Below are 27,898 nucleotides of genomic sequence, written 5' to 3'. Positions count from 1 at the left end.
TTGTGAGATTTTTCATTCATAAGTTGTTTTTCATAATCATTTGGAAACCTATTTATTTAGCTCAGTTATTGGCTGTCATGGGAAATGTGTATATGTGGTTTTCAGAGGCAAACTAACTGGAAAGTTGGATAATCATGAAGAAAAAAAACAATCATGTTATACTGATTTTGACTACAATGCTGCATAAATTGAATATATATCAGAGTAAACGCCTTAATCTAATAAGAAATCAACATTATAGAACCTCATCAAATGATTTGATTGCTTTTTAAAGTGTATTGGTTGTGAATTTATGTTGTTGTAACGTAGCCTTGTGTCATTAATTTAAAATCATAACCAAATACATTGATTGCCTTACCTGGATTCCTATTTGTACATAAGTGTCATGCTTCTGAATACTGATGTTATTAGTGTCTGTCTACGGACTTTGAAAAGATTACATACCAATACCCCAAAAAATATGAGACTTTTTTTTGTTTTCTTTATTGAAAAACACACACACAAGATCTACATAAAAATGCGTAATACACAGGAGAACTGAATCATCATTGCCGAACATGGCAACCATTTCTTAACTGCACTGCACAATGAGCTTGTGAATAAAATCAGAGTTAGTATGATTGAAACTCTTGGAGCTGCAAGCAGACGGGAGTATTTTTGACTTAATTTGTGTGGAATGTGTTGCATATTGTTCATATTTGTGTTTCTGTGTGCAAGTAGCTTAACAAACCAAAGTTTTGGAATGAAACGTTTGTTAGTTTAATTCTCCCATTTAAAGTTTAGAGCCTGTACCACAGAGCGAGTTCACCAAATAAACCAGGGTTATTTTAGCTAGTCTGACTTTCTTTAAATCAATTGAAAGGGAGTCAAATCTAATCAAAATAAGCCAGACTTATTGAGTCAACTGGAACAGGCCCTCGGTCCAAATCAGTCATGTATTTTATTTATTTATTATTTTTCTAATATGTTCTGGTGATACAACTTGTGCGGGTAACGTTAGCGCACATATGGTTGGATCTGTATATTGAGCCAAACTGTGTTACACAAATATTGTTAGTGTAATTTTTCTTCAAACAAACAAATCAATTGCACACTCAAGTTCTGATTGTTTTAACTTACAAATTGGTCTAAAATTTAAAAAAAAAAAGTGATTATCAATTCACTTCCCAGTAAGTGCTTAGGCTTGGTCCAACGATTATCGCCTGTGTTTGAAACACTCTGAACCAGTGTTTAGATGTCGCCGAACTGTTTATAAACAAACTGAAATGCACAAACATTCTGTGTCTGGCACAAAAATGGTGCCTCCTGTGTCCCGAATACATGACAGGCCTGTCATTGTTTTGCAATTTGCTTTGGTACGTTTTTAACAAAAGGGGTGAAACGAACAACATATCTCTCAACTTCTCGATTTGGGAGGGTGTAGCTTATGTAGCTAGTTCCGCTTAACACGAGTACTCAAGGTTGACCTATGCAACAGCGATCTGTGGAATGTGTCGTAGCACCTGAAAGTCTAACCTGAAGAGGTTACCGCAAAAGTCATGTGTCACCAGACGTGACACCAATCAGCTGATTCAGTCCTTAATAAACTCCCTCTCCGGGGAAAGAAAAATAAAACATTTCTGCAAAAGACCGGAATGTCTTTATGTAAATAAAGTCATAAACACTGGGGAAAGGCAACATAGTCCAAGCAAGTACATTCCACATGACCTGAGTTATTGTTCTGTGTAGTGTGGGGGCAATAAAACAAGGCAAATGGGGGAGTTGTGTGCTTCACAATTGATTATTTGGTCACTGAAAAACAGCTGATATTTGCATTTTTTTTTGTGTTGAGCCTACCGAGTTTCAATAGTGATCAGACTAAAAGAAGCAGGTCCAGGTCCTGGCCTGTTAGCCTATTGGGTGGAGCACTCAAGCAACTGCTGGTTTCACAAAGACACTGCTACAAATACTTTAAAATAAACAAATAAAAAAATAGGCCACGGCCTGTGTCATTCTGAGCCATGTCTTAACAAGTGCAAACATTGTGGTTAATGTGGGGCAATGTATTGTGAGACATCCTGATATGCTAATACATGAATTTTCCATCCTGTCAAAAAGCTTATGCATATGTACTTTAGATGTTAGCTCACCAAACGGCTTTAAGCTGGTTAGATAACATGAGTAGAATGTTTTTCTCTGATACCTTATAGCTGTCTCTTGTGACATTTTCTTCCTGTTTTAAATTTTATCTTGATAAAACTGCTGGCGCCACATAACACAGTCATTTTTGCAGTAATTTGACTTTTTAGTTTGTTTGTTTTTTTTCATGTTTTTTTGTTTTGCAATAAAAAGCAAAGCTATTTTTGTTATGGGTGTTGTCACGGTTAAGAGGAGAAGGCTAGGTTAGTGATGGGTGACTGGAGGCTGTGCCCAAGGTCAGCACACTCTGAAGTCTGGACAACAATGATTAAAACCCTAAAGCTTGTGCAGCAGGTACCATTATCCTACTTTGTGTTTGTCATTTCTAGACCTCGGGCACTCCCTGCTGGCTAACGTTAGGATTAACGGAGTGCAAGGATTTTTTTTGTTTGTTTTTTTGTTGATTTTTTGTTTTAAAACCAAGCCACCTGACTAGCTGTAATGTTTCAGCTGTGGGTGGTTTGGTTAAGAATACCTGAGGACTAGCTGGTGAGGAGTAATTGTGCTGAGCCATCTTTCCCCACATCTGTGTCGGGGCTCTGGCGGTCTGTGCTGTTGTCTGTGTTTGTGCCTGTGCTTGTGTCGGTGCTCCAGTCACTGGAGGCCGGAAAGGTAGCTAGTGGTGCAGCGGGAAGAGTTGGGGTCACCTGAGGCGCTGGGCTGTCATTGGCGGAGGAGGAGGAGGAGTAGGACGATGGGGAGACGGGAGAAAAGAGGGAGGAGCAGAGGAGCTTTACGGGGCAAAAGGCTGAGCCCCTGGGGATGAAGTTCACCTTGTTTTTGTCGGGGCACGAGAAGAGAGGGAAGCCTTTTGATTGGCCAGACCTGAACGCAAAAAGAGTTGAGATCAGTATTTTGGCTTTGTATTTTCAATTTATGACCATTTTGATTAAATGCAAGTTGTTTATCCCACACAGCTGCTTTGCCCTCATCCCAGCCACCCACAATGCAAATAGGCCTGTTAGCATTGTTGTATTATCATATAACAGGATCTCAGAGTGCATGTAATAGTGCAGTAGTGCAGAAAACTGTATCTATTGTTTTATGATATTACTGTTCTTTTAATGATCAGTACTCTCACACAGCAGACAGGAGTTGCTGATATTTGAACGCATTTAGAAAAAAAAACTGTAAAATACAAAAAACAAGGAAAAATACTTACACCAACTCTTCAAACACTTTGACCCTCTCGCAGCCCTCTGGAGGTTCCCGTTTGAACATGTAGCTGTTGTTAGGTTTGGGAGATGTTGCAAACTTGGGAAGAGGAGAACTGCACACACTGTCTAGAAATACAGCAAATAATATAACAGAAAAAGGGAGGGGGGACGACTTTAGTTATTGATTCTTTGGAGTAGGGCTGGGTCACACTTTTTATAGGATTCTGTAGCTTCCCTAGTGTTCCCATTTTGGTCAAAGTACATGCGTTTTGGTGTCAAAATGACACTTTTCCAAGCCCTTCTAAACACCTTTTCCCCACACAATGACATACATAAGATTAAGACAGTAGACCAACAACTCTGTTCTGTGAGGTTAAAAGAGTCTGGTGGCTTTGACCAGTTGCTGTGGAGTCAACTAGGTATTTTTGCCACCTAAATAAATAAACAAACAAAAATAAATATAAAATATCAGTATGTGTACGCTATATTAAGAATATTTTCAACCCTTTACTTTGCCATTTGACAGCTCTTTCTAACAGGGAACTGAAGCCATTATTGATGATTTTTTCAAAGGTACCAGACTCCATCGATGAAAACAGCAATTTACCTTATAGAACAAAAGAGTGGCTGGTCTAACGTTACTCCTTATTATCTAACTTCAGGATCTGATCTAACATGGCATTCACTCATTCAGTTTTTTATTCTGTGCCTTCTTCTTCCTTGTTCAAACCCCAGAGATTCAGGTGTGTTATGCCACAGTAGTAGCAGCCAACGCAGCCTCAAGCAGAGATGAGGAGTGGGCTACAGAAATCTGGTCAGCTCACTTCTTCCACTATTTTTTCCCATTCAAAAAAACAAAACAAAAAACTTGCTCCCTGAGCTCTAAGCAACACTGAGTCAAGTGATATCATGAGAGACAATTTAAGGCTTTATGCATCTTTTTGCACATATCCCTACTACTTAAACAGATTTTAATGTCTAAACATGGCGGATTTTCCTTCTAAAGCTGCATCTGTCAAACAAAAGGCACACCTTTGTCGATATCCTCTGCAGAGCACGGGCTTCCATCGGGAGAGTGGACGTGGTCAGAGCTGCAGGGGCGGGGCGATGGGCTGGATTCACCACTTGAGGGGGCCTGTGTGTCTGTGTCACGTGTGTCCCCGCTGCTGCTGTAGTGATGAGGAGGGAAGGGGGCACGGCGGCCATCCACCACATCCATGGTCTGTGAGGGCAGAGTGCAGAGAAGGTGGTGAGAGATCATGCTACAAGGGGCGTAAAATGCCAGAGTGGTGGTGCAAAGCGTTTAGAGAGAGTCATAACTCAAATGGTCACATTCAATCACACAGGGGCAGCAATGTGTCCTTGAAAAGCCCATGTGAAGTGCTGATATATTCCTGTGCAACTCGCTGAACAAGTACCTCCTCCTCCACTTATAATGTCAATGTAGGCTTAAGAGCATCAGCTAAAAAGTCCTAAATCTGAGAATGACTCGAAGTGAAACGACTCTGGTGTGTCTGTCTGCTTAAAGGGCAATTGGAGAAGCAAACATCACACCAGATGGTCGTACTTGACAGTAGCTGAACAGTGTGATGTGCTGAGCGTTCTGCTTTGGCACAACTGATTCAAATGGGAAAGCAGGGAAAAAAAGCAGGCTTGGTGCACTGACAGCATGCTGTAAATCTGTATTGGTGTGTATGTTTATGTGTGTGTTTAAACTGCGTGTGTGTCTATGACTTTCTAAGAGGGGAGTTTTACAGACCTGCCAAGGTTCACTACCCCACATCAGACGAGATTTACAGGTGTCTTCTCCTCTATGCGATTTAATTCAGTGTGAGTGAGAATATATGCGTGTCTTGCTGTCAGACAGTATGGTGCACAATTCTGCAAGTGACTTTACAAGACTGTGTGTGCATTTTGTACATTTTAAGTGTAGCTTTAGAATCTATTTAATTTTGACGTAAGCATTTTTTTTTTATAAACAAAGTTTGTCCGGTGTTGAAGGAAAACAAAAACATTTTCTCAAGTAATCGAAAACACTGTTTTACTCTTTATGAGCAAATATTTTGCAGATTCAGACAGAAGCAATGGTTGTGGCTAGAGGTGGGCGATATGGCCACAATCTTCCTAAACAGGATGTATAATTTTTATCGCTGCAGCGGTATATACTACTAATAATAATAATAAATAATAATAAAACTAATAATTTGAAACAAAATTATTTGAAGAGGTTTTAAGGTGCAGGATAAAGGGTAAGGTCTCCTTCTGAGACAGCACAAGAAGTATGAGATTGTGTAAGAGAGAAAAGATCATGTGAGAATAGTTTCGGTAGAAACGGTATTACCAAATATTTACCAGTGGACACATTTTTTACAGTTGCACGGTAAGTACTGTTTCAACGCACAATTTGTGGTGCTTTTTCTTGAGAGGTGATGCACATTCCCCCCCAATGCAAGCCCTGTACTCACACCAGATGAATACAAGGGGAGTAACTGTTCTGAAACCGAGACCAGGACACAGTCTTGAGTTGTGGTTCCGTCTTGTGAATGCAGCGTTATGTGTTTGACAGAGACATGGCTCTACGGACATATTCTGTATGCAAACGTAACCATCACCAGCTTTCAGATGGTGTGGGTGGACAGAGACCCCAGGCATATTACTGTTAAAAGAACGGATCTGTAACCCGGATATTGTAGCTGTGACTCTCTGTCCATAAGATCTTCTGAGGGAGCTCACATGCACCATCTTTGATATACTTTATATCCAACCATCAGCTGCCAAAGTCGCAGCAACTGATACCATTAGTTTAGTCATTGTTAAAAGCATTGGGGTGTTGAGTTTGTAGTTTACGTGAAATTTACCAAATGGAATACATAAAAGTATCTGACTATCTGTATTTCTTTATCTCTATATCTATACATATCTCCAGAGAAAAGAATATGCAAGTTTTACTTTGTTTAAAAAAAATTAAATAAAATCAAGGTCTGAACCAAACCGTGGATTTGGAGAGTCATTAAACTCCTAATAAATAGAAATATGTCCTAAATTAGTCATTTTCTATTATTTTTATTACATTAAATAATTGAGTACAGATATACTGTATATGTAGCTCCTTTTTTAGCTGCATTGATTGCATTTCATTAATACACTTAGCAGCCATTTGGGCACCATTTTGTTGACAGAGACATTTTACAATTTGCCCCAATTTGGCTTCTTGTTTTTACATTCTGTATGATGTGACATGAATCTGGCATTTAACCCACTTGGGACAAATTTATAGATTAGGTCGTGTCAGGCGAGTTCATCAGATACAAACTAAAGTCACACATTTGCAGTTCAACAAGTACTTTGAATAATTTTTAAAAGCAGCTTAACCTGTTTCTGGTGTGTACACATCCTTACCTGGATCCCCTGCTCCCAGTCCTCTCTGATAAACACATTTTCTAGCTCGTGGCTGATTCCCTCAACACTGCTCGGCACCCTGCATATGAGGGTTTTTGGCACAGGAAGTGTTGACAGGGCTGATGAAGTTCCCTTGTACTGGAAAGACAAAACAAAAGAAATTAAAAAATTATGAACATAAAATCTCACAATTCAGGTCAACTGTGGAATTAAAAACACAACACTGCATATGTCTTAAACTCTTTGACAATTCAATGCTGCAAGCAGATATTGGTGTCACAGATCCAGTTTCATGAGATATTTAATGGGTGGAGGCGTTCAGTTTAAATACATGTTACTGAAGTGGGATTAAATGTCTTCGGGAACAGAAACACAATCATGATTGTTATCAACCACATGTGGGTATGAGGCATAGCATATCACTGTTTATGTTAATTCTCCCACAGTGGTTGATGTGTACTGTTGCTGGGCATCTGTTAATGAATGAACTGCAAACTCTGAGAGGACGGGGCATGCCCGGACACATTCCTCCTCTCTTCTTTGACACAACTGGTCAGAATGGACTCATTAACTAGACTTCCTCAGTCGAATGCAGAGCAACATACAACCAGAAAACTGATTATAATCAAATATGACCTACAAAAAGGCCTTAAAACCACATACAAATGTGCTACAAAATACAGGAATTTCACTCTACACCTACTACAACCTAATTATGCATGTTGATAACTTACAGCTTTGTAACTGTGAAACTGAAGCTAATGTGGCAAAGAAAAAACCTAATTTACAGTTTGATGTCAATAACAACATTGCAGGAAGCCACTTTGCTTAACCCTGGTATATTCATATTCAGTTCTCTTATCTTCAACAGCTGTGATATGGTTTGCTCACCGTCTGTTTCATTTGTATGTTTTTTGCTTGGCTGCTAAGCTACCTTATCATGTCCCCGCTGTCAGGGTGAAATCTTGCATCACCAAAGTCAGAGTTAGTTAATGTTTTCACCTTAAAAGAGCATGTTGGTGACTCAGTATGGCATGGCATGAATATTGACAAGAATAACTCACCTGCGGTTGGCATGCAGTGCCATGCTGCGCCTGTTGCTGCAGCTGCAGTGAGCTCTGTTCCCTGTCTTTGCTCTGCCGGCTGACCTGTTTGCTGCGCTGCAGCTGCAGTCTCAGTTTAGCAATCTGCTGGAAGAAAAGTAACATCACTTCAGCAAATGGCAGATCACACTCAAGTGGTGAGGGCAGTATTTTTGTCAACATGTGAATTATTACATTTTTCCATCAGAAGCCACATTTACTTTCATGGAGGGTTGCAACAATTATTTTCATAAACAATCTGCATAATTCTTTATTGATCCATCATTTGGTGTATAATATATATTTTTTTTAAACTGAAAAATGCCGGTTACAAAAATTTTCACTTTCATAAATCCCAAGGAGACGTCTTCAAATATCTTGTTTTGTTCGGCCAACAGACCTGAACCCAAAAATACTCAGTTAACTATAATGTCATAACAGGATAAAACTGCAAATTCTCACATTTTAAAATCTACAATTTTTTTAAATAAAGAGCAAGATCAATATTGGACTGGTACATATCTTCATTCCAACTCAAAAATCAGCTGCCATATCCTAATCTCATTTTTCCCCTCTGTAACTGGTATCGTATCAGCTTCAATAAGCCCATATCAGTCTGGCCCTACATTTAAATGTTGCATTTTTGCTTAAAAAGTGGATAAACATTTCTCAAAATGAATTTCCCTCCCATCAACTGATCAATTAGTTGACTTATCATTGAAAATGAAAATAGTTTAACAGATGTGACATGTTTAGTATTTGGTTGAATATTTTAACTGATGTTCCTCTTTTTTGCCAAAGCTTGGAGATCAATGCCATCCTCTGCCAAATACAAATATTGCATTTATTTGCCAAATTAATGAATTAATCATTATCATTTTAGTAATGGCTAAGTCGCTGTTGGCCCTTATCATATAGAAGTATCCACTTTTTTCACAAGAATATGTTCTGCTGTGTGCACCCGTAAAGACTGACCTGATTTAAATATTGTTGCAGGCTAGTGTAGTATATAAAATCAGCCACGCATGTCTGATGATGAAACAAGTTAAGTCAATGGGTGTTTCTGCTTCTGGCCCAGTATCAGCCTAAAAACAGGATACCCTTTGTGAGCCTAACAGACGCAGTTGTACTATGCAGACAAAGGTGTGGTCTTCAATGCTGATCTTGTAATCCTGGCAACACAGTCAACAAAGAAACTTGCTCTTTTCATAGATGTCCTCCCACACATGTAATCGCAGAGGTTAGAGACCTAGAATACAGTTCACTGCATTCATTGAGTGACCGCAGCAGTCGATAATGACAAGTCCAGGCAATCCCGATGTAATCTCAGAGGATGAGAAAGAGAGGTTTTCCTGGCTGTGCTATGCTATTGATTGCACAGGCCAAGGCCCTGGAACTGTCTGTAGAAAGTTGAACAGTGCATTTTTTTCTTGCTGGCCTAGTCGTAGTGTGTACATTTAGACTTGAATGTGATTTATGGAATTCGAGCCAAACAATCAGATTTTATGAGATCTCGCCACTTTGAGGCTATAGCTGGGAAATAGATTTTGTATTTCTCTTGTGGCAGTATCTCTTAAAATGTGTGTCTTCCTGTTTCCTTCTTTACAACTGTTGGCATTGCTGAAGTGCAAAGTGACTACTGGCAGTTGACATCCACAAAATATCCAATTTCATTCAGCCTGAACACTTACATTTCTGGTCTTTTACTAGTAATGGGCCTCATTCAACAATGTCTTTTTAAGTTTTTTCTTGAATTTGTGTTTAAGAAAGTTCCTAAAAAAAAGTCTTAGTCAGATTCATGAGGGTGTTTTTAAACTGCAGCACTGTTCATACCACGGTTCTCATAATGATGAATCCCATTTCCTTGAAAGATGGATGCAAGTCAGGAAGTGCCCAGTCAATAACCATAAAAAGGCATGAGACTGTAGTGTGTAGTTTTTAAAGAAACTGACAACCATATTTGAGAGACATTAAATCAACAATGGCCAAAGGTCTGAAGAAGGAGCAGCCCCAAAATTAAAAAAATAATAATAATAAAAAAAATCAATAGTTCTGTAGTGGAGATACACCTGCAGCTGTATCCAATATTGGCGAAAACATAAAATTAGAAAAAACAAACAGGCCTACTTTGGGCCTATAAATAGTGTGATCAAGTAGAGATTATTGGATGGCATGCTTCTCAATTAATATAACTGATGCAAATTGAATTTAAAAGTTCCTGTAGTATTTATGAATTCAAAGTAACATAATGCTTTATCAAGAATATCCCAAAATAAAAAAATACTTGGGTAAGAACAGAATCTACACACACTAAAAACCACATTTACTTAAGAACAAATCTCAAATAATAAAAATAGAGGTGAAAATCTGAACATGGGGTTTAAAGGAGAAATTTCTTCTTAATGGTTGGTGAATGAGGCTTAATGTTTGTCGTATCAAATTCTTGTGCATCCAGATTTGACTTAATAAGTATGATAAGACAAGAGTAACAGTAACGTGGTCAGGTGACACGAGGCAAAACACATTACAGTACTGACCAAAAATAAAAGTTGTTTTATGAAGCTGAACTTAGTACGACCTTGAATAACACCATCTTTGGCACTTGGTCATAAAATAATAGTCATTTAAGGAATGTAGTTCTGCATGCTGAAGTCGATTCTTGAAAGTGCAGTTTGTAAAAAGACTCTGAATGAATGACATCTGTGTGCCATTAAAATATTAGACCTAAATACTGGTGCCAGAAACAGGAAACCATGAATTTCTATTGTGCTGCAGGAGCATCTGTGAGACTTCTGAGTAACATGAGTTGCCCTGAATAAGTTCACTCGGTGCAAGCTAAAGAGGGAACAATATGGCTGGATCACCCATGAGAGAAGCTCCTGCACCGTCTTTCAAAAACAACAGGCCATAATGAGATGTGAGGGTGCAGTTGAGTGGGAAACAGAGGGGAGAAGGAGGTTAAATTTAGACTGTGGTCTGGAGAGTTGGAGACCTAATAGCTCCATGTGGTCGGCTGGTTGGCCACCAAGCTCAGCAGATAGACAGGAGTGGAAACCAACCTTAAGGAGCATAATATTTAGGCTGACCTCAGACCCTGACAAATAAAACACATTTTGAATAAATGGAATGAAGCTCAAAAATGACAAAAACATGTTCTTTGAACTGGCTTTGTGAATGTCTGGCCTAGTTTAAGCCCCTTTTCACACATGCACTGCCACTCTGAGTTTATCTAGACGTTACCTGGAGGAGGTGTATCTGAGACATAACTGTCTGAATCAGTTGGACTGACAGGAATAGACTTTACCTGCCAGCTCTCTAGTACAAAGTCTGTTTAATGTCTGATTGAGCCCATGTGTGTATAGATCGGGTCATTCCCAGTTTCAGTATTGCTGTAGGCCAATACATCAGTAAGCAGTAGAAGAAGTTGAGATTGTGAGAGAAAAAAAAGAGGATGCTAAATTGAACAACTTTGGCCACCCCCAAGAGAAATGGAAAAAAAAGTCTTCATGAACTGAATTCAATTGGGCAACTTATAATTGTTCTTTCATGTCAGAGGAAACAGCTGATCAGTCATCTGAGTTAAATGTTTGCTACGTCCCTAAACGTCCTGTTTAGAGCATTAGCTATTTTTCAAAAAAGACAAATATCACCTCAACGAGTGTAAAAACTTTTTTGCGCATTTTCGAAAATGTTTTATCGAATTTTGATGTTTCCATCAAGTTTTTCTCATGCAAATCTTCAACAATGAGCTTAAAAATTTGATGATGGAAACACGACTACTGGTGGGAAACCAGAAGAATACAAACACCCGAGGATGAAGAAGGATTGTTAACACTAAGAAAACATTTAAGTGGAGAGGGACGACGAGTTAACTTCTGTTGCAAAGTAATATGTTGAAATTGTGAAACGTTTTGGCAAAGACTTGGTTTTTCATGATCACTGGAAAACCAGACGAATCTGACGAGCTCATTTTTTTTTTTTTTTTTATAATTCTGGCAGATGAGCTTTGTCCAATTCAGACAGATTTAAACCCGGCCTGGACCTCAACGAAACTCAGATCAAGCTGTCAAACTAGGCAGTGCTGATCAAAAAAAAAAATCAAAACCTAGTTACTGTGTTGTGAACAGAGTTTCCAGAATGATTTGGCATTTTCAAATTACTCTGGCAATGAAAGGCTACAAACCTTCTATGTGACTGGTTTCAACAGGGTACTCTTTGCGTCATGTCCTGCCTCCTACACACTCTACCCAGGCGCGGGCCATTGCTTTAACCAAACAGAGTATTTCCAGTGGGTGAGAATGCATCTGACACAGACAATCTCCTGTTGTGTGCTACAGGGCAACTACCGGCAATGTCCTGATCTGATTCTCCAGACACTGTCCAGAGTTCATATGAGAAGCGACTTTAGTTTCAGACAGATTTCTGACACTACTCCACTGTGTTAATACACCATATGCGTTTTTGTTTTTCTGTCAGAAGCAGCTATGACGAAGGTGAAGCAAAGTGAAGACAGGTGAATCTACCTCTTTGAGGTGGTCTGCACTTCCCCAGGAGGCTGACCGCTGGTGAGGGCTTCCCTGTTCTGCTCCCTCATCAATCCAGAGACCTGGAGTCTGAAACACATAAATACATGTTGACACATAACCACATGTTACACAACTCTATATCATTTCCTGTAACACACAGACACAACTTGTGCTATTGATACATGCTGCAAATGTACTGTACAGCACTGTGGTTACCAAATAGCATATCTTGTGTTACAAAGGCACACAAAGATAAGTATCATTTACTTCTGCACAAGAGCATAAACACACGTTTTCTTTGTGTGGGGATGCAAAGCTATCTAAATAGAATTCATTACAATTCCCTTAAAGCCTGAGATTAACTAACCTGCAGTTTCTGAGATTTGTTTACATGGCAGAGTGGACTAATGTTTACAGAGATCAGATAACTGAAAGGTTACAGATGTAGTCCTTGTTGAGTCCTGTTGAATATATGCCCATCGAGAGTTGCATATCTTATGCAATGCCCTTAATTATTTTAGATTTTCATTTTATTAATTTATTAGTTTGCACATTAAAAATGGGTTATGTACACAGATTTCTACCAACATACACTCAGACGTAAATGAAACTAAAAGCTCATACAAAGACCTCTCCTAAAAAATGATAAAGGCAATAAATAGCCAGTGTGCCCCCTCATTATGAAGTCACTCAGGATGTGAGCATCAACTAAATACCTTAAAAGTAAAATGTTTGGATAAACAGTTGAGAAAGATGTGGATGAAAGCAGTAATGAGTACCGTGTGCTCAAAAGTAAAGCTGAAATCTGGAATCAATGAAAATGAAGAAAAACAGTCATGAGATGCCATGCCTGAGGGGGAAAAAGTACATTCAACAGGAAAAACAACACTCATGGCATGTTTGATTGCTTGCATTAGTTAGCCTGGTTAAGATAAGATTACATCTGTGACAGGGTATAAAGTATTTTATTTCTGTCTAAGGTCTAAACCAACTAGTACATTCTGAAATCCATCAGCCATTTAACAAGCCAAACATAGTTCAAGAAAATAATTACAGGGTTACAAAATGATATACGGTTACCTGCCTCGTAAGCCACAGGTGACATTTACAAGGACTTAACTTGCAGCTGGGGTTAGTTTCACACCTTGGAGTTTCCATCTTTTCACCTTCAGTTAGTCTACAAGTATAGCTATTTAGTTTACATGCACCACTGTGATTTGTTAGAATATATAGAGCCTGATGCTAGGCTTATACCAGGCCAATGAATCTACAGAGACATTTTTGTCTTTAGTACACCAATAAGAAAACATCTAATATACAAAACAGTTCCTAGCAGAGAGCATAGAGGCAGTTCTGTCTCACTGAACATGTCTTTTAGACGTCTACTGCATCAACAAGGAAACGGTTAAGTTATGTAAATATATGCAAAAACAGAAACAGGCTGAGGATGTTTCATAGGGTTGTCTGAACCACATACTTCCCCCTGATTATGCATATCAACAGTGCCTCTGGTCCTCAAACAAATCCTCGAGCATCTGACGTTTTATAGTCCGCACAGAAGTACGAAACATCTTAAATGTCAGTGTCTGCACAGTGCCTTAAGTCTGACCCCACACAAACAGAAAAACCTCTATGGCTTTCCAACTAACGCACAAGCCTTGCCCTATGATATGGAATATCACACTGTGAATAATGAGGAACACCCGTGAAGCCGTTTGCACTGGTTTGCTGGCATTGGTTTCCCCCAGAAAAGGACAGGGAATTAAATGGGTGCTTGTGCTCTCATAAAGGGACCACTGTGCTTGGCCCCGCTAGATGGCAGATGTGTAGCTAGCCTTTAGCATTAACATTTTGTGCATGGCCTATGAAATGGCTTGTGCCGTTTGATGACTCTGCCAAACATTGAGGGACTTGATGCTGCAGCTTAATCTGTTCATACAGAATGCAGATTGCTGTAAAAGGGCAGACAGGCTTTATGGAGTTGTGGACTTAGCCACTGAGGAAAAACTAAGTTCTCACAGATGTTATATGACGTCAAATAAGGAATGCTACTCACAACTTGTAACTCAATGAAATGTGAAACACTTTTAATATGTGTAGGTTTTCATAGGGCTGCAAAAATAATGGTTAAAATAAAAAGGACAGTCATTTTTAATAATCAAAAGGAAATGGAGGGGATCAGGGCGTTATTGAACATTCATTCATTCAATGCCATTCTATTCAGTTGTATACAAGTCATATTTTGTGTTGGTTCATTCTCATTTTAATAAGCCTCAAATCTGTAGTTCCTAAACTGGGGGGCAGTTCAGAGTTAAAGAAAGGTACGGCTGTCAGACTAAATATAAATAATCTGCATAGCTAGAAAAACATGGAGAAGCTTGTGAAAGGCCTGCAAAGTAAACCTAAATTAGATGATGAATCTACATCGTCAACTCCCAAAACAAAGACAAGAAAAAATGTTGAGGCCTTTCTTTCCCACTGGCTTCATTAAAGAGACACCCCAGTGTGTTGTTGGGTGGACGCCCGGGAGGAGAGGTGGGGTGCTCAAAATTATTTTTATTTACAGAAGGGGAGCCTTAAAGACAATGTTTGGGCACCACAACCTTATATCACATCAATCCTTTTAAATGTGGTGTTTGCCAATGAATGTGTGCCAACCGTTATAAGTGATGACAGAAACTTTCAGTACACACAAAATTAAGTTCAGTTAATGAGGACAACTGAGGTGAGAATTGAGCCTGCAGCTTGTACTGTAGTTCTCATCATTTTAGCTGACATTTAAACAAATATGAGCTTGTGGGTTCATTAATCCATTACCAAAGACTAAATGATTATGTTAGTGAGTATGCAAACAGTTGGCTAGTTGGTTTGTGTGCAAACCACAGAGCTGACCATAAACAGGCAAGGGGCCATGTGTTGTAACCTGCTGTAAAATCCCCAATTGAGACACATATGCTGAATGCCTTGTACACATGTCGAAAGAATGTTCCTTAAACCCACATAGTATTGGCATATCCCACAAGTTTTAATCAGAAAGTGCTACATTTTAAGTGTGTGCCATGCAGTGTACATGGCCTATATCAAATTTGGAATATTGTCATATGAAGTAAAACAGTGGAATATTTGTGTGCATGTTAAGGGTTTAAACACAAAAATAAACATTAATCCATGATTTTGTTTCAAATCTCAGAAAAAGCTAATTAGATGCATCAACAGGCCCCAGGTGTCAAAGCAGAAGTACAATTTTTCTTTATGGTGGATATTCCAAGTTTGCAATCAAACTCTTAATTTACCCACAGGTGTACATAGTTACAAGACAGGCAACAAAACATGGCAGTTAAACATTCTGCAGGCTATCTTTCTTGATTGACACCCACCAAACAAATTGTTAACAAGAAAACCTGCCTTTGTTTACCACAGAGGCCCTTTTATCATGCCAGCTCTTGAACTTCCGGACCGAGTTGTGTGCTTTGTAGACGTGTGTACCAGGTGTTGTGCCTGATAGTGTACTGCTGTACAGATAAAACTCTGTAACCGTAGCCTGCAGCTTGCTTCCCATTATGATTCCCACCCAAAGGGTTACATGCAGGCAACATCCTCAAGAATCCAGCTCTGTTCCAAAGCAGGAAATAATGACTGGGCTTCAATAGAACTGCAGTGGAATTTGTGCTGGTTTGTTTAGACTGCATGCCGGGACATGTGAGCAGAGTGCCACTGCTATCATTTGATGGGGTTTAGAGATGAGGAGAACATGCATTCTGCTTCGGCGAGATGGCTTTGTTTATCTGTTATCTTGTGCATGTCTGAAACTCACTGAGCATTACAAAAAATGAATTAATCAGAATAACAGCAAGTGTATTGCAAGCTCTGCAGCCTGCAGGACCTTAAACTGACAGCCTGTCGGGCTTAGGCCCCTGTGATTTTTTAAATGTATTTTTAGGATGTTTTTTAAACTAATGTGTGTAAAATGTGTAGCGAACTCCTACGATAATGAATGTTCATATGAAGCAAAGGGGGAACAGTGATAAAAGATACCATGTAATACAGCACTAAAGTAGGAATAATCTGTGCATCTATCTTAAGAGACTGACACAGGAAGCTAAAAGATGTATACTTGGCAACAGCAGACAGTCATTAAGCATTGTGGGTAACTTGTTTGGCAGCTGTCGTTTACAGCGTCCGTTCCAAATGTTTCAGACATATTTTCACATGTCGAGAAGATTTGAGCAGATTCACAGTGACGTGAAAAACAGCAGGCTAGTTTGTTGTTTCTTTCAGATATGTTTTTCAGACTACAAATGCAGAATGCTTTTTAGTCATTTCCTCTCACGCAGGCGCAGAATGTACCATGCATGTCAGTGGTCAGCTGGCCATCGCCTGTCGTCTTTGTGTTGTGCTCAAGTGCAACTTTTTTAACGGAAGATGCGAGGCGACGCAAACTGTTTGATCAGTCTGCCTTTGTCGGGTCTAGTTCTTTGAGGCCGGCTTGGTGTGTCAGGGCCCTAATCTTCATACAGGCATTCTCTGTTCTGCAACCACAGGGCCTAGGGCACACAGACCTATCCCGGAACAGTGATTAGCATATGTATGGGCCCTCTGCTCCTCAACTCCCACACAAAAGACAGGCGGGCCGTGCAGCCACGAGGGCCAGGTGGTAAGCAGTGGGATTTCTCCTCGACTCAGCCATAGCCTGGGGGACAGGTGCAAACAACTTCACCTCCATGCAAGGCTACATAACAGCTCAAAGGAGAGGCTGTCTTGAACTTGTGCAATGCACAACAAAAAGAGGCCAGGGACCTTTTGTCTGCTGCTCGCTGCTGTTGTTGTCTTATAGAAAGAGCTGGGCCCAGGCATAGCTTTTTAACAGGAAGTGGTCTCTCACTATCCTTGGGGGAGTTTGTGCATTTAATCGCTCAAGGATTTTCAAGTGTGTCACACTCTTCCTCATCATTGCAACACAGCCAAATGTTTTCCATCTCAAATTTCAACAGCTTTGACAGACAAATCTCTTAAACTGGATTTTCATTCTGGTCAGCCTTCAATCAGATCTTTGCTGATAATAGCTGGGAAATACAGTCAAGGCTGTGTCACTTTATATCACAGGCAAATATAATAATGTGGCAAAAACAGGTAGGTCTACAAGAAAACTGTGTATACGTGGCCAGAATTGTTTCTGCAATAACATTTTTCAAGACCTGATAATTATCAAATTGATTTTTTGATTCTTGTGCAGTCTTTTTGGGGCTGCACAGGAATCCTGTAATAAGATGCATTTACTCTGCACACAGCCACTTCAAAAAAATCTTGTAGGCCCTTGCACCACTTCCTCAGCCTACACACAAAGAAATGTGAGGCAAATCAGGGGTTAAAGGGATGGAGCCCATGTAAATTAGGCTTGGCGGTCTTCATTCAGACACATGAAAGGCTTCTGTAAGCAAAGAGGGAGCAGCCCCTTGTCATGATCATACATAGTCAATTTTCTTTCAAAACACAAACCCAGTCCAAACCAAACACCCCCCAAAAATTAAGCTTTCAGAGAAAAACTCCATCAGTCACATGGCGAGATTAGTGGCTGATCATGTGTGGGCTGCTATCCAGGAATACTGTGGTGAGGCTCAATATGAAATCCATGCATATAATGTATTAAAAAAAACTTTTACAGCAAAGTCTACTAGGCCTGTATTGGCAGCAGAGGTCCAGCACCAGCCAGAAGACAACCTAAACAAAATCCTCGGCTGGTAAATTCATCTTCTTTGACAACCACTTATGACACAAACGACTGAAAGTGAATGTGAAATTTTGGGATTTACCAGGTACCCTGACCAAAGTGTGGTTCACATTACGATACCTTAAGAGGTATGTGCCATGTCAAACTTCGAAAGAACTTAATGTAGACCATATTGAGTTAAAACGCTTTCGGCTTATGGTTATTAAACTAACTTCAACATAGTGATTCTCATGCAGTGAGCTTTTTCATACACATCCCCTCATGGATATGTTTAAGTAATTTGACTTTAATTGTACAAACTTTATTTCAATTTTCTTCCCTGAATAAACTGATTAACTACACCAAAACAAGTGTACAATGTAACGTTCAATCATTCACCATCTGTGCTGAGTTTAATCAGACAGATCATGCATCATGTCTCCAGATCAATTTAGTTACAAGACAACATATGTGGCCTTTGTAGTGTGATGCAGCGCCTCTTCTCTTTGTCTCTGAGTTTTTTCCCTGAAACCATGGACGCTCTGCAGCCACTTGGTATGTACCTTAACCCTTTGATTCCCAAGACCTACTGGTGGGATTTATAGGCATGTTTTCTTTGTTTTTTAATTGGCAAAATAACACTGTTTATCATAGCCATAAAAAGAAACAATCATTGGATTTTCAAATGTTCTAATCTAAAATGGTGTCTCTGCCAAAATGTTTCCAAAAATATACAGTTTTCACCAATCAGATCCTGTAAAAGCATTAGATTTTGTGCTCCTGAGGGCAACTATAAACATTTTTTTAATTAAAAAAACAAAAACAAAAAAAACTAAAAGACTATAAAATCGGATGAGCCCAACAGTCACATTAAAAAACTACAACAACTAAACTTCAACTGAACTGCTGGTTATTGATACAGAGCAGATAGAGTTCAACATGTGGAGCTCACATGTTGGTAACAACTCGGAAAAATGCTGTATATATGGATTAAATTTTCTTTTATTTCTTGCAAATTAAATTATACTTGTATTTTCTTTTAAGAAGTTAATGGCATTAAAAGTGCACAAAGACATTCTTGACTTATAGCCACGAATGTGCCGTTTCCATTGAGGTGCAGAACTTTACTACCACTCCGCTATGCCAAAATTACAGACTGAACATGATTAATGATGAATAATTTAACATGGAGGTTATGACATAAACCAGCAGGATAATTACATTAGCCGTGGGAGTCCAATATTTCCATGTTTAGCAACTTTAAGAAATCGTTCAAACAAGTTGGCAATAGGAATACACAATGGGGAAAGACACTTCCAGAATCAGCAGCTCTTCCTTCTTTTGCAGCTTTATTGTCATGAATAATATTATATGACCCATCCCTACTCAGACCAATAGCCAAGATCGTGTTTTGTTTCTGAACGGTATGTACCTGTGTGGCTTTGTCTTTCATACAGGAAGGGTAGGGTCCATGGGAGTCGCGAGGCCACTGGCCGGTAAGGTATGGCCCTGTGATGGCGTCCAGGGAAGATGTCCGCCGGATGGCACTGGAACTCCGAACCTGTAACTTGGACCTTTCTGCTGTGAATTGGGAAAAAATAAAGAAATGGCATGAGGCACACACACTCACACACCCATGCAGGCGTCAGCAACATGTGAGCAATAATCTCCAACACCCTGGGGCATCTTTGAATTTGATGTGCCAACTTTTCTGATTGTGTCAACAAGACTAAGTTCAACATACAGTACTAAAGTGTCACTGTGTAATAAATCTCTCAGTCCAAAGTACATATTTTGAGTATCAGTGGTTTACTACAATGGTTTAGATTTTTAGCAAATAACCATGTAAAACAATCTGAAATGAAGAGCAATTGCATAATCAAAGTCTTACTGTCAAAATAAGTTAGTTTCCTTGGCCTAGTTTCTGTAACTGTGGTAGTGGGAGCAAAAAATGGATTGTGGGTAGATCTTCACATTACAAGAATAGAAATATATTTCAGTCAGTCACAAAATGTCACAGTTACTCACTTCCCTAGCTGAAAAGAAAAAAAACACAATATTTCTGAGACAATACATTATGATCGACACTTTTGCATGTTAACTACTGAAATGAACAGTAGTTTACTGAGAAGAGACCTTGCCTCGCAATCTCTTCTTGTTCTCAAACTGTGGACAATTTTTCTAATCTTGTAAGTATTAGTGTCGGGCAAACAACAGGCTTGAGAGCTGAGGCCTGAAGCAAATGTAAATGGCTGAGCAGGAGTATCTGATGTTATGAGAGCAGTCTGCTGTGAGCCAGAACAGTTAAGCACACACCACCACCCACATAAGAACTCATAAACAACCACACCACAATGCACATCAATACTGCCTGCATCCACTCAACATTCCTGCAGTGACACGCAGTTAAAAAAATAAAAAATAAAAAAAAACGAAAAACAAAACATGCAAACACAAAGACAAAGACATTAGCTTGAGAATAGCATGAGACTGCAGTAAGAGCTTGGTCACATTTATTAGCCTCAATTACACTTGTGTGATTACTAAAAGCAAATGAAAGCTCCTCCATTTCCGTATCAAAGCCAGAATAAAATAGCATGATGATCAGGAAACCTCTATTCTATTCCTTGTCTGAGTAGATTTAGGCAGAGGCCTTCCCAACATGAACATACAAACCAATACACACAGACTAAACCATCTACATGAGGCACCCCTCTCCTAGCAGAACTACATAGCCATTCATTGTTGTTCTTTGTTCATAGAATACACAGACCAACCCACCCAAAGGTATTGCCTAAGTAAGCTTACTGGGCTACAGTAAAATTCCCTGAAGCATTGTAGACAAAGGAAGCAGGCTAAATTTCCATCAATATTGATATAGGCCAAGCCAGTGCTCTCAGAACCGGGATTGTGGTTATTTTCCATCATCTCCCCACTTGCCAGACTAGAATAATCTCCTGATGAGAAAAGAGAAACAGTGTGAAAGAAGCCAAGACACCAAAGCAGTCCATCTGCTGATTTTAGGGATAAGTGAGTGGTACACGTGATATTAAAAGAGAATATTTTCAGGTTGAATTCTAATAAGGACTTTCCTTCACAGGGCATTCAGCAAGCTGTGAAAAAGTCTCTGCATTTCCAGGGGATAAATGGGTTTATTAACTGTAGAGCAGGAGCAAATGTTAAAACAAACATGTGGTCCGGATCAGTAAACCATAGCAGAATGGTTTCCTGTAGGTTTTCACAAGGCGGCATGATACCGGTTAAGAGGAAACTTAAAATCTTTTAGCTTCATCTTGTGTTCACAGTTGGGACAAAATCAATTTTGGGGTTAAATTGCTCAATTTAATTACATTTTAAAGAATTATACATAATTTCAGTTAGGGATCCATAGATTAATGGGCCGATAAATGCCATGTTAATTGCAATTCTGCACTAGCCAAATGTTTTGTTGGTTATTTACTAGAACAACAGTAGCTAGCATGTGTTGCAACTTCGTTGGCTGATTCGGATAAGAAGCAACTGTCTGGACACGATTCTGGTGTGACGAGAGAGGGCAACGGGTGCATGTGTGGTTTGTTTACAAAGAAAAGTGAGAGGAAATGTCGGCTGTGTGGCAATATTACACTGCCAGTACATTTGTAAGATTGAATGTGTGCTCAATTAAAGACAGTGTAATACCTGAATGACTTAAAACGTTTTAGTATTAAAATAATTATTTATTTTTCTGGGTCAAAAAGGGAAATAAATAAACATGCATAACAGCATCAGCCAAATTGTTATTTTAAACACCATTGCCGGGCTACAATTCCACTATCAGTGCTTCTTTAGTTCTAGCTTATGCTTAAGCTAAATGTTGTAGCACTTATGTTACTTAAATAAACATTTGGAGATGGTCTTAAATATACATCATGAAAGACCTCGTTAACCACTAGGCCACCCTGCAGTTCATATTTAAATAATGTTCTACATGACTTCAAGCTAAAAAGTGTGTTAATTGCAGTGATTAGAGTCGTGACTGTCTTTCATACAACATGAATCATGAGCCATGACAAGTTATGAGCTTCAGGATCTGTCCCTCAGCTGGTCAGGAAATAGCTTGTTAGCAGCATTAGCATCAGTCAGTAAGTCAAGTGGGTACCTCCTAGGGGTGTGCCATATCGTATCGTTCACGATTATACCGGTATATTTTTTTACAAGTAAAAAAAGTATATCATGATATTGGCAACATTCCTACTTCTTGACATAGTGCTAAAGGATTTCCAATTAATTACCTCGACTGTGGCCGCCCGCTAACGTCACATTTCAAGCTACTGAAGGTAGATTTACACTATTCATAACAAAGTTATTTTGCGTTGTGTTGCCGTTGCTCAGCAGAGTGTCTGTCACCCGTCAGTCAGTCAAAACCCCGACCCACCTCTCCATCCGCGTCCGAGACATTCAAACACTTACAGACATGTACTGAATATACCGAGCTGCCCTCCCCACTGCCCTTCAAAACAATTCAAGCATGACAGAGAAATGTGCTTACCTGTCTGTATCAGTCCTGTCCCTACATCATTTCTCCGTGAGCATTTGCATGAGAGCGCTCCAAACTAAATACCATCAACTTGTTCGGGCCTTCAAAGGTCCAAACACACTGTTGTATTATGCCGTTCATTAACCACAAGCTAACATTAGCTAACAATTAAAATTGTGTTAATCACCAAAAGCTACTATTACTTCCTGTCGCTAAACTCATGCATGTTTTTAAAATAAGAGCACAGTGTGTTAACATGCCCCCGGTCCCCTTAGCCAGCCATTTTTCAACACTGCTATTCCATGTCCTAATGGAAAGCCCTGTTGACTGTGAAAAATGTTATGTGAGGCCTTTGCTGACATTTAGCTTTCAAAGTGGACAAGATTGATGCATTTTTCTTAAAAATGTATACAATTTTCTCACGGGGCATGCCCCCCTAGATGGTTGTTTATTATTTGCTAGTACAAGAGTCAAGAGTACATTTTTTGTATTTGGCAACTGTTAAGATTTGCAATTTATACTACATTTTAGATTTATGATTGATTCTTATTTTGTTGTACGTTTATTTATTTATAGACGGGGGGGAAAAATCATATTTTCTATATATTTTTCAGTATTTTGTAATATCGTCAAGAATATTGTTATTGCAAAAATACACTGAAATATCGTGATATTCTTTTAGGGCCATATCGCCCACCCCAGTACCTCCCACAACAAGCTAGCTTGGACCAGTTTGAATGCACCTCAATGGATGGGGAGGCTAAGCTAAGGGAGCTAAGGATTCCAACTTTTAAGACTAAACTTAACATCAAAGATAAGCTTCCACCAGCTGCTACACAGTCAGTAATGTGTTGGTTGATAAAACTGCAGAAAACACAGCACAGTTCCACCAGAGTCGACTGATTTGGACAACACGCTCATTTTCACATTTGGTCCTACTCTGCAGTTTGAATGGGTGACAATGAGACAGGGCTGTTTCAGCACAGCTGGCACTTTGACAGAGAGCGGGACTATCATTGTTGGGACAGTGTGGTAAGTGAATGATGTCATGCTGGTGAGCCTAAAAGGTCATGATGTGGAATATAATACTCCGTCCTTCATCATCGAGCTATGATATGAACCGTTTTAACACCAGTGCAGTCCATTACCAGTCTGGCATTGTCTGGCTCTAACTCTGATGGTACTACAAGGCACTTTGGACTGAAGTTTCCACCAAATGGCGAGCATTATGTCTGCGAGTGGGTTCAAAGTACTACAATGAATGATAAATTACAAAGTGAGAAACCTTCTATTTCAGTTGCAATCAAGCTGTGCTGCAAGATGACTACGGTGAATCATTTTTGCATTTTCTGACTGCTAGTAGCCACCAACTCCATAATGACACAATCACAGTCATCATCTGAGGCCTCTCCTGCATGGTTGGACCCTGAGATCACAGCAATGAAGGAGGGTCAAGTCTCCATCATCACCGCTAACATGGGACGCTGTCCTGGGTTAGAGGTCATCTCTTTCAGAGGGCTGAGGTATGCGTGGCATGCCACTGGGGTGGGAAATGACCACCAAACGATAGCCAAACACGGATGAAATGCGTTGTGCCTGGTATTCTGCCAACTCAGTTGTTATGGAAGAGACTTCGTTTCCTGCCTTGCATGGTACACTAGTCAAGGTTGGAGGTCATCTCATTGAAAGAACCAAGGAATGTGAAGCACGTCACAAACATAAGATTCCACACACTACTCTGCAATAACTACCACGCTGCACTGAGACAACAGGGCTGCCATTTTGGTTAAAAGGTAAGAGAGAGGAGCTATTAAACATGACGAATGAAGGTAGCATTGATCCAGCTGATGCAGTGTGGTTGCTTTGTGGCGTGTTACGATGCGTGACCTAATCTCATTCATCCTAATCTCAAGTACAGAACACTCTTGTGGTGAGAATACCTTGCTTTTCATGGGAACTGATGCAGAGTCAGAAATACCCACTCAGGTTAACAGAAGTAGAAGGTGTTTCTTTTTGCCTCCACACATTGGAAGAGCAAGCTGTTTTCAGACTATTCCAGTGCCTCAAGAGACAGTGTGTGGTTATGTGTGTGTTTTGTACAGAAAACAGGGTTTACAGAAATGTATTCTTCTTGCAAAAAAAACGCGGTTCTGGCCTACAAACAGATACTGCTACCGCTGTGGAAAACCAGCCACAGTGTCGATATTTGGCAGGAAAGGCTGTCACATAAAAGGAGATTTAAGGAAACACTGGGAAATGCAGATTTAGAGCTGCTTGGACTCTCAGGTCCTCCCTCTGTTTGTCTCCGTATCGCTTCCAAGGAGCAGCTGTACACGACACACACTGACATAGCACCAGCCTCCGTTATCCATGTGCAAGGCAACATGGTGAAGCTCAGCAAATGTTCTGAATGTGCCATGAATACTCCATGCTGTATGCATGGAGTGAGGTCAGAATAAGCAACACCTGACTTTTCACTCAGCACTGTCTACTGGGACTGACGTGGCCCCTTTTACAACTGAAAGCATGCCTTTCTGCCAATTTTCTCCTCCCCCTCTCTCCTGTCAAAGGTCCATAGGAAATAAGAGAGCCAATAGTGCACTCTATTCTCTTTATGAGTGCCTAATTGTGTAAGTGGATGATAGGCTAAATAGTTAATGCATCAACCTTCTGCAAATCAAGTGCCAGCCCTGCTCTAGCTTAAAGGTTACTACCTCAATTATAAAATAAAAAAACATCTAATTTTATTGTAGAACTAATTGCACAACAAAAAAGTTACCATGACACATTTTCATTGGACAACAGCACGTGGTGACATGGCGAAAAAGGTCAAGCAAAGCGTTTTTACCTCTGGAAACTGGAGAGTCTGGGGTACAGGAGGAGTCCTTATTTTCAGGGGACAGTCTTTGCTTAGCGTTTGCACTTCCTGAAGTGAGTGACGGGCTGGAGGGGGGACTTGAGCCTCGGCTGCTCGTTGCTCCGCCGTAGAGGGTCTGAGCCCGCGTCGGGCTGCTCTGACCCCCACGCAGGAGCTGGTAGGGCACAGTGGCACGGATGGGGTGCAGACGGCAGCTGCTGTTGTTGAACGAGCCGGGGGAGCCTGCATTGCTGCGTCTCACCCTCGGCTGCTGGAGTGAGTTGCTGGGGGCTGACATCCTCCGAAAACTGTCTGATAATCCCTATCGCAGTGAGAAAGACGTACTGCCGAAGTTGCTGCTTCTCTGGAAGAGGAGGAGGTGATAGTGAGGGGGTGAACAGTAAGATAAACATTAGCTTGTTAGCAACAAAAAGAACGTTAGCTTCCCTTTTTTAAAATTTCAACTCCTGCGCTCGAGGGGAAAACACGCATTATTTCGCGATAACTTACCTGAAAGATACTAACACATGCCGACGCAAGCTTTAACCACTACACAAGTAACTTTAAAAGTAGTTTTTCGTACTTCTTGAGACGTTTTAATTCGTGTTTTCCAGCTCTCGCTGCGTCTTCCCCATCATGTCCACTCACTCTAAATGACAGTTGTTTCGGCCAGACTACTGGCTGATGCCTGTGGGCGGGCTACGCTCTCCACTCCTGAGCTTCTGATTGGACAGACGGGTTGTACAGTAACGGCGCTGGTTGGTCCAAGTTTGTCTATGGATCGTACTTTCATCCAATTAGGATCGAAATGTCTTATTAGTGTGGGTAAAGTTCTTTTTTGTGAAAATTAAGAAAGTTAAAAATTGTTCTTAAATAAACCCTTAGTAAGTATTAACTATGAATTACCCCTCTAGATTTTAATTGAATATATATTATTTATTTATAATTATATGTATAACATGTAAAATCATCAGTCAATAGGTGTATAAAAACGCAGTATATATTGCAAAATCTAGACAGACAGACAGATAGAGATGGATAGATGGTCTGGAGCTTTCAAGCATTATGACACAATCTTCCTCAGCAGATGCCATTTGCTCAATTATTATGGAAATGTAAACGCGATGCAATTTCCTTGTTCCATTGAGGAATACCAATGGACTAACAGTGACTTACATTATCCATACCATATTTATTTGGGCATAGAGTACACAATTCAGAGTAAAAAATTCACTTTTAAAGACAAATTGCTTTGTTTAGCCTCGTTTGTATTGTATGTGTGCACCTCCCTTTACATTTGTCCCAGGCTCTGTGTGAACATGTCAACCTACTTGGGCACTAAAGTTGATTCTGATTGTTGTGAGATTGTTGATCAACTGCTGTTTTCCAAGGTCAAGAGTGAATTTCTTTTCAGCCAACATGGACACGAGGTCTTTTAAAAATTGGAAATTTGACAACTGGGCAAACCATCTGCCGAGGAAGATTGTGATTTGATTGAAAGCTCCAGAACATCTTTCAGAGATTGTTGTGTCAACAGCTGCTTCCAAGGTCATGAATGAATATTTAATCTAATAAGGAAAGATATTACTGAGGTCCAAAGCCTTTTGTTTTTCACTAGTGTCCATCTTTCTGCCTGCACTGATGGTCTGTGATTCTGTGGGAGTTCCCAAGGGAGAATAATGTGTGACTCAATGCTTTCAAGCAAAGATAAAGAATGCACATGATAGAAAACCCACGCCATCTGTGTCTATGAAACATGATAATGTAAAAATAAACCATGCAAACGTATGGAAAACACCCCATTCAGCTGTGCTCCAATTTGTCAGTCGGAATTTATTTAAAAGGGCAAACACAAGAAACACTGAAAGGATGAAATTCCAGCCACCCTGTTTTTCGGGACGCAACACGGCTCGCCAATTTGTCAGCTCCACTCCAAAATAGTTCACAAAAGGGCATGCAGGCCTATAAAACCTCCCACACCGGGAAGAGATCCTGGTGAAAGCGGCATACAGTAGCTCCTGTGCCCCCCCTCCTCCTCGCCTCCTCCTCCCTACTCCATGACTAAGTGATTTAGCCAGCTCTGGTGCAGGCCGCCTCTCACTTACAATGCCTCCCTAGGTTAGTGACAGAGCGGGGAGGGTGGCAGAGAAAGAGAGAAAACCCATTTACAATGCGGCTTACACACGGTCGTCCCCCCACAGACGGCGCCCATCCTTGGATTGATGTGTGGTATGCATAGTTTTTGGGTGCAATTTGGGCACCACAGAGAGAGAGAAAGAAAGAGAGGGCAAGTCTGTGTATGTCGGAGGGTGTATGGGGGGGGGTACAGGGTCCAGGCTGTCTGTTCTCTCGCCCTCTCTTTGAGTCAATAGTGTTCCGGCAGCTGAGGTTCTTTATGAGGGGAACAATCTGGAGGGTCTTGTCAGAGTGCCGAGCAGCTGCTGTTTTCTGGCGAGCTTCTTTCATGGACCACAGG

The 27,898-nt window shown here is 40.2% G+C and overlaps 1 protein-coding gene across 2 annotated transcripts; it reads right to left on the bottom strand.

Annotated features, from left to right (window-relative positions):
• Nucleotides 1–459: 459 nt before the first annotated feature.
• LOC131975627 (glucocorticoid-induced transcript 1 protein) lies at nucleotides 460–26,085 on the bottom strand. Of its 2 annotated transcripts, none has more exons than XM_059338312.1 (9): nucleotides 25,933–26,085; nucleotides 25,414–25,786; nucleotides 19,482–19,630; nucleotides 12,340–12,429; nucleotides 7,799–7,924; nucleotides 6,735–6,872; nucleotides 4,368–4,557; nucleotides 3,341–3,461; nucleotides 460–3,003 (listed from the first exon to the last, which is right to left on the bottom strand). In XM_059338312.1, the coding sequence occupies exons 2-9, from the start codon at nucleotides 25,718–25,720 to the stop codon at nucleotides 2,661–2,663; spliced, it is 1,464 nt and encodes a 487-aa protein (XP_059194295.1). In that variant the 5' UTR covers nucleotides 25,721–25,786; nucleotides 25,933–26,085; the 3' UTR covers nucleotides 460–2,660. The 2 variants fall into 2 exon arrangements, with proteins under 2 accessions (XP_059194295.1, XP_059194296.1); XM_059338313.1 differs by having other exon boundaries at nucleotides 7,799–7,921.
• Between the last annotated feature and the right edge of the window lie 1,813 nt (nucleotides 26,086–27,898).

This window comes from Centropristis striata, chromosome 8, assembly GCF_030273125.1.
Source record: "Centropristis striata isolate RG_2023a ecotype Rhode Island chromosome 8, C.striata_1.0, whole genome shotgun sequence".
NCBI classification, from domain to species: domain Eukaryota; kingdom Metazoa; phylum Chordata; class Actinopteri; order Perciformes; family Serranidae; genus Centropristis; species Centropristis striata.
Note: the sequence above shows the minus strand (reverse complement) of the source record. Positions and strands in the feature narration are given on the sequence as shown.

What these genes read in the sequence shown, in the direction of transcription:
- LOC131975627 (XM_059338312.1), bottom strand. Translation starts at nt 25,720, where the DNA reads ATGTCAGCCCCCAGCAACTCACTCCAGCAGCCGAGGGTGAGACGCAGC. An exon ending in AGACTCTCCAGTTTCCAGAG is followed by an intron (nt 19,631 to 25,413) that starts GTAAAAACGCTT and finishes CCCAATTCACAG; the next exon opens with CAGAAAGGTCCAAGTTACAG. An exon ending in GCACTGCATGCCAACCGCAG is followed by an intron (nt 6,873 to 7,798) that starts GTGAGTTATTCT and finishes TTGTCTTTCCAG; the next exon opens with TACAAGGGAACTTCATCAGC.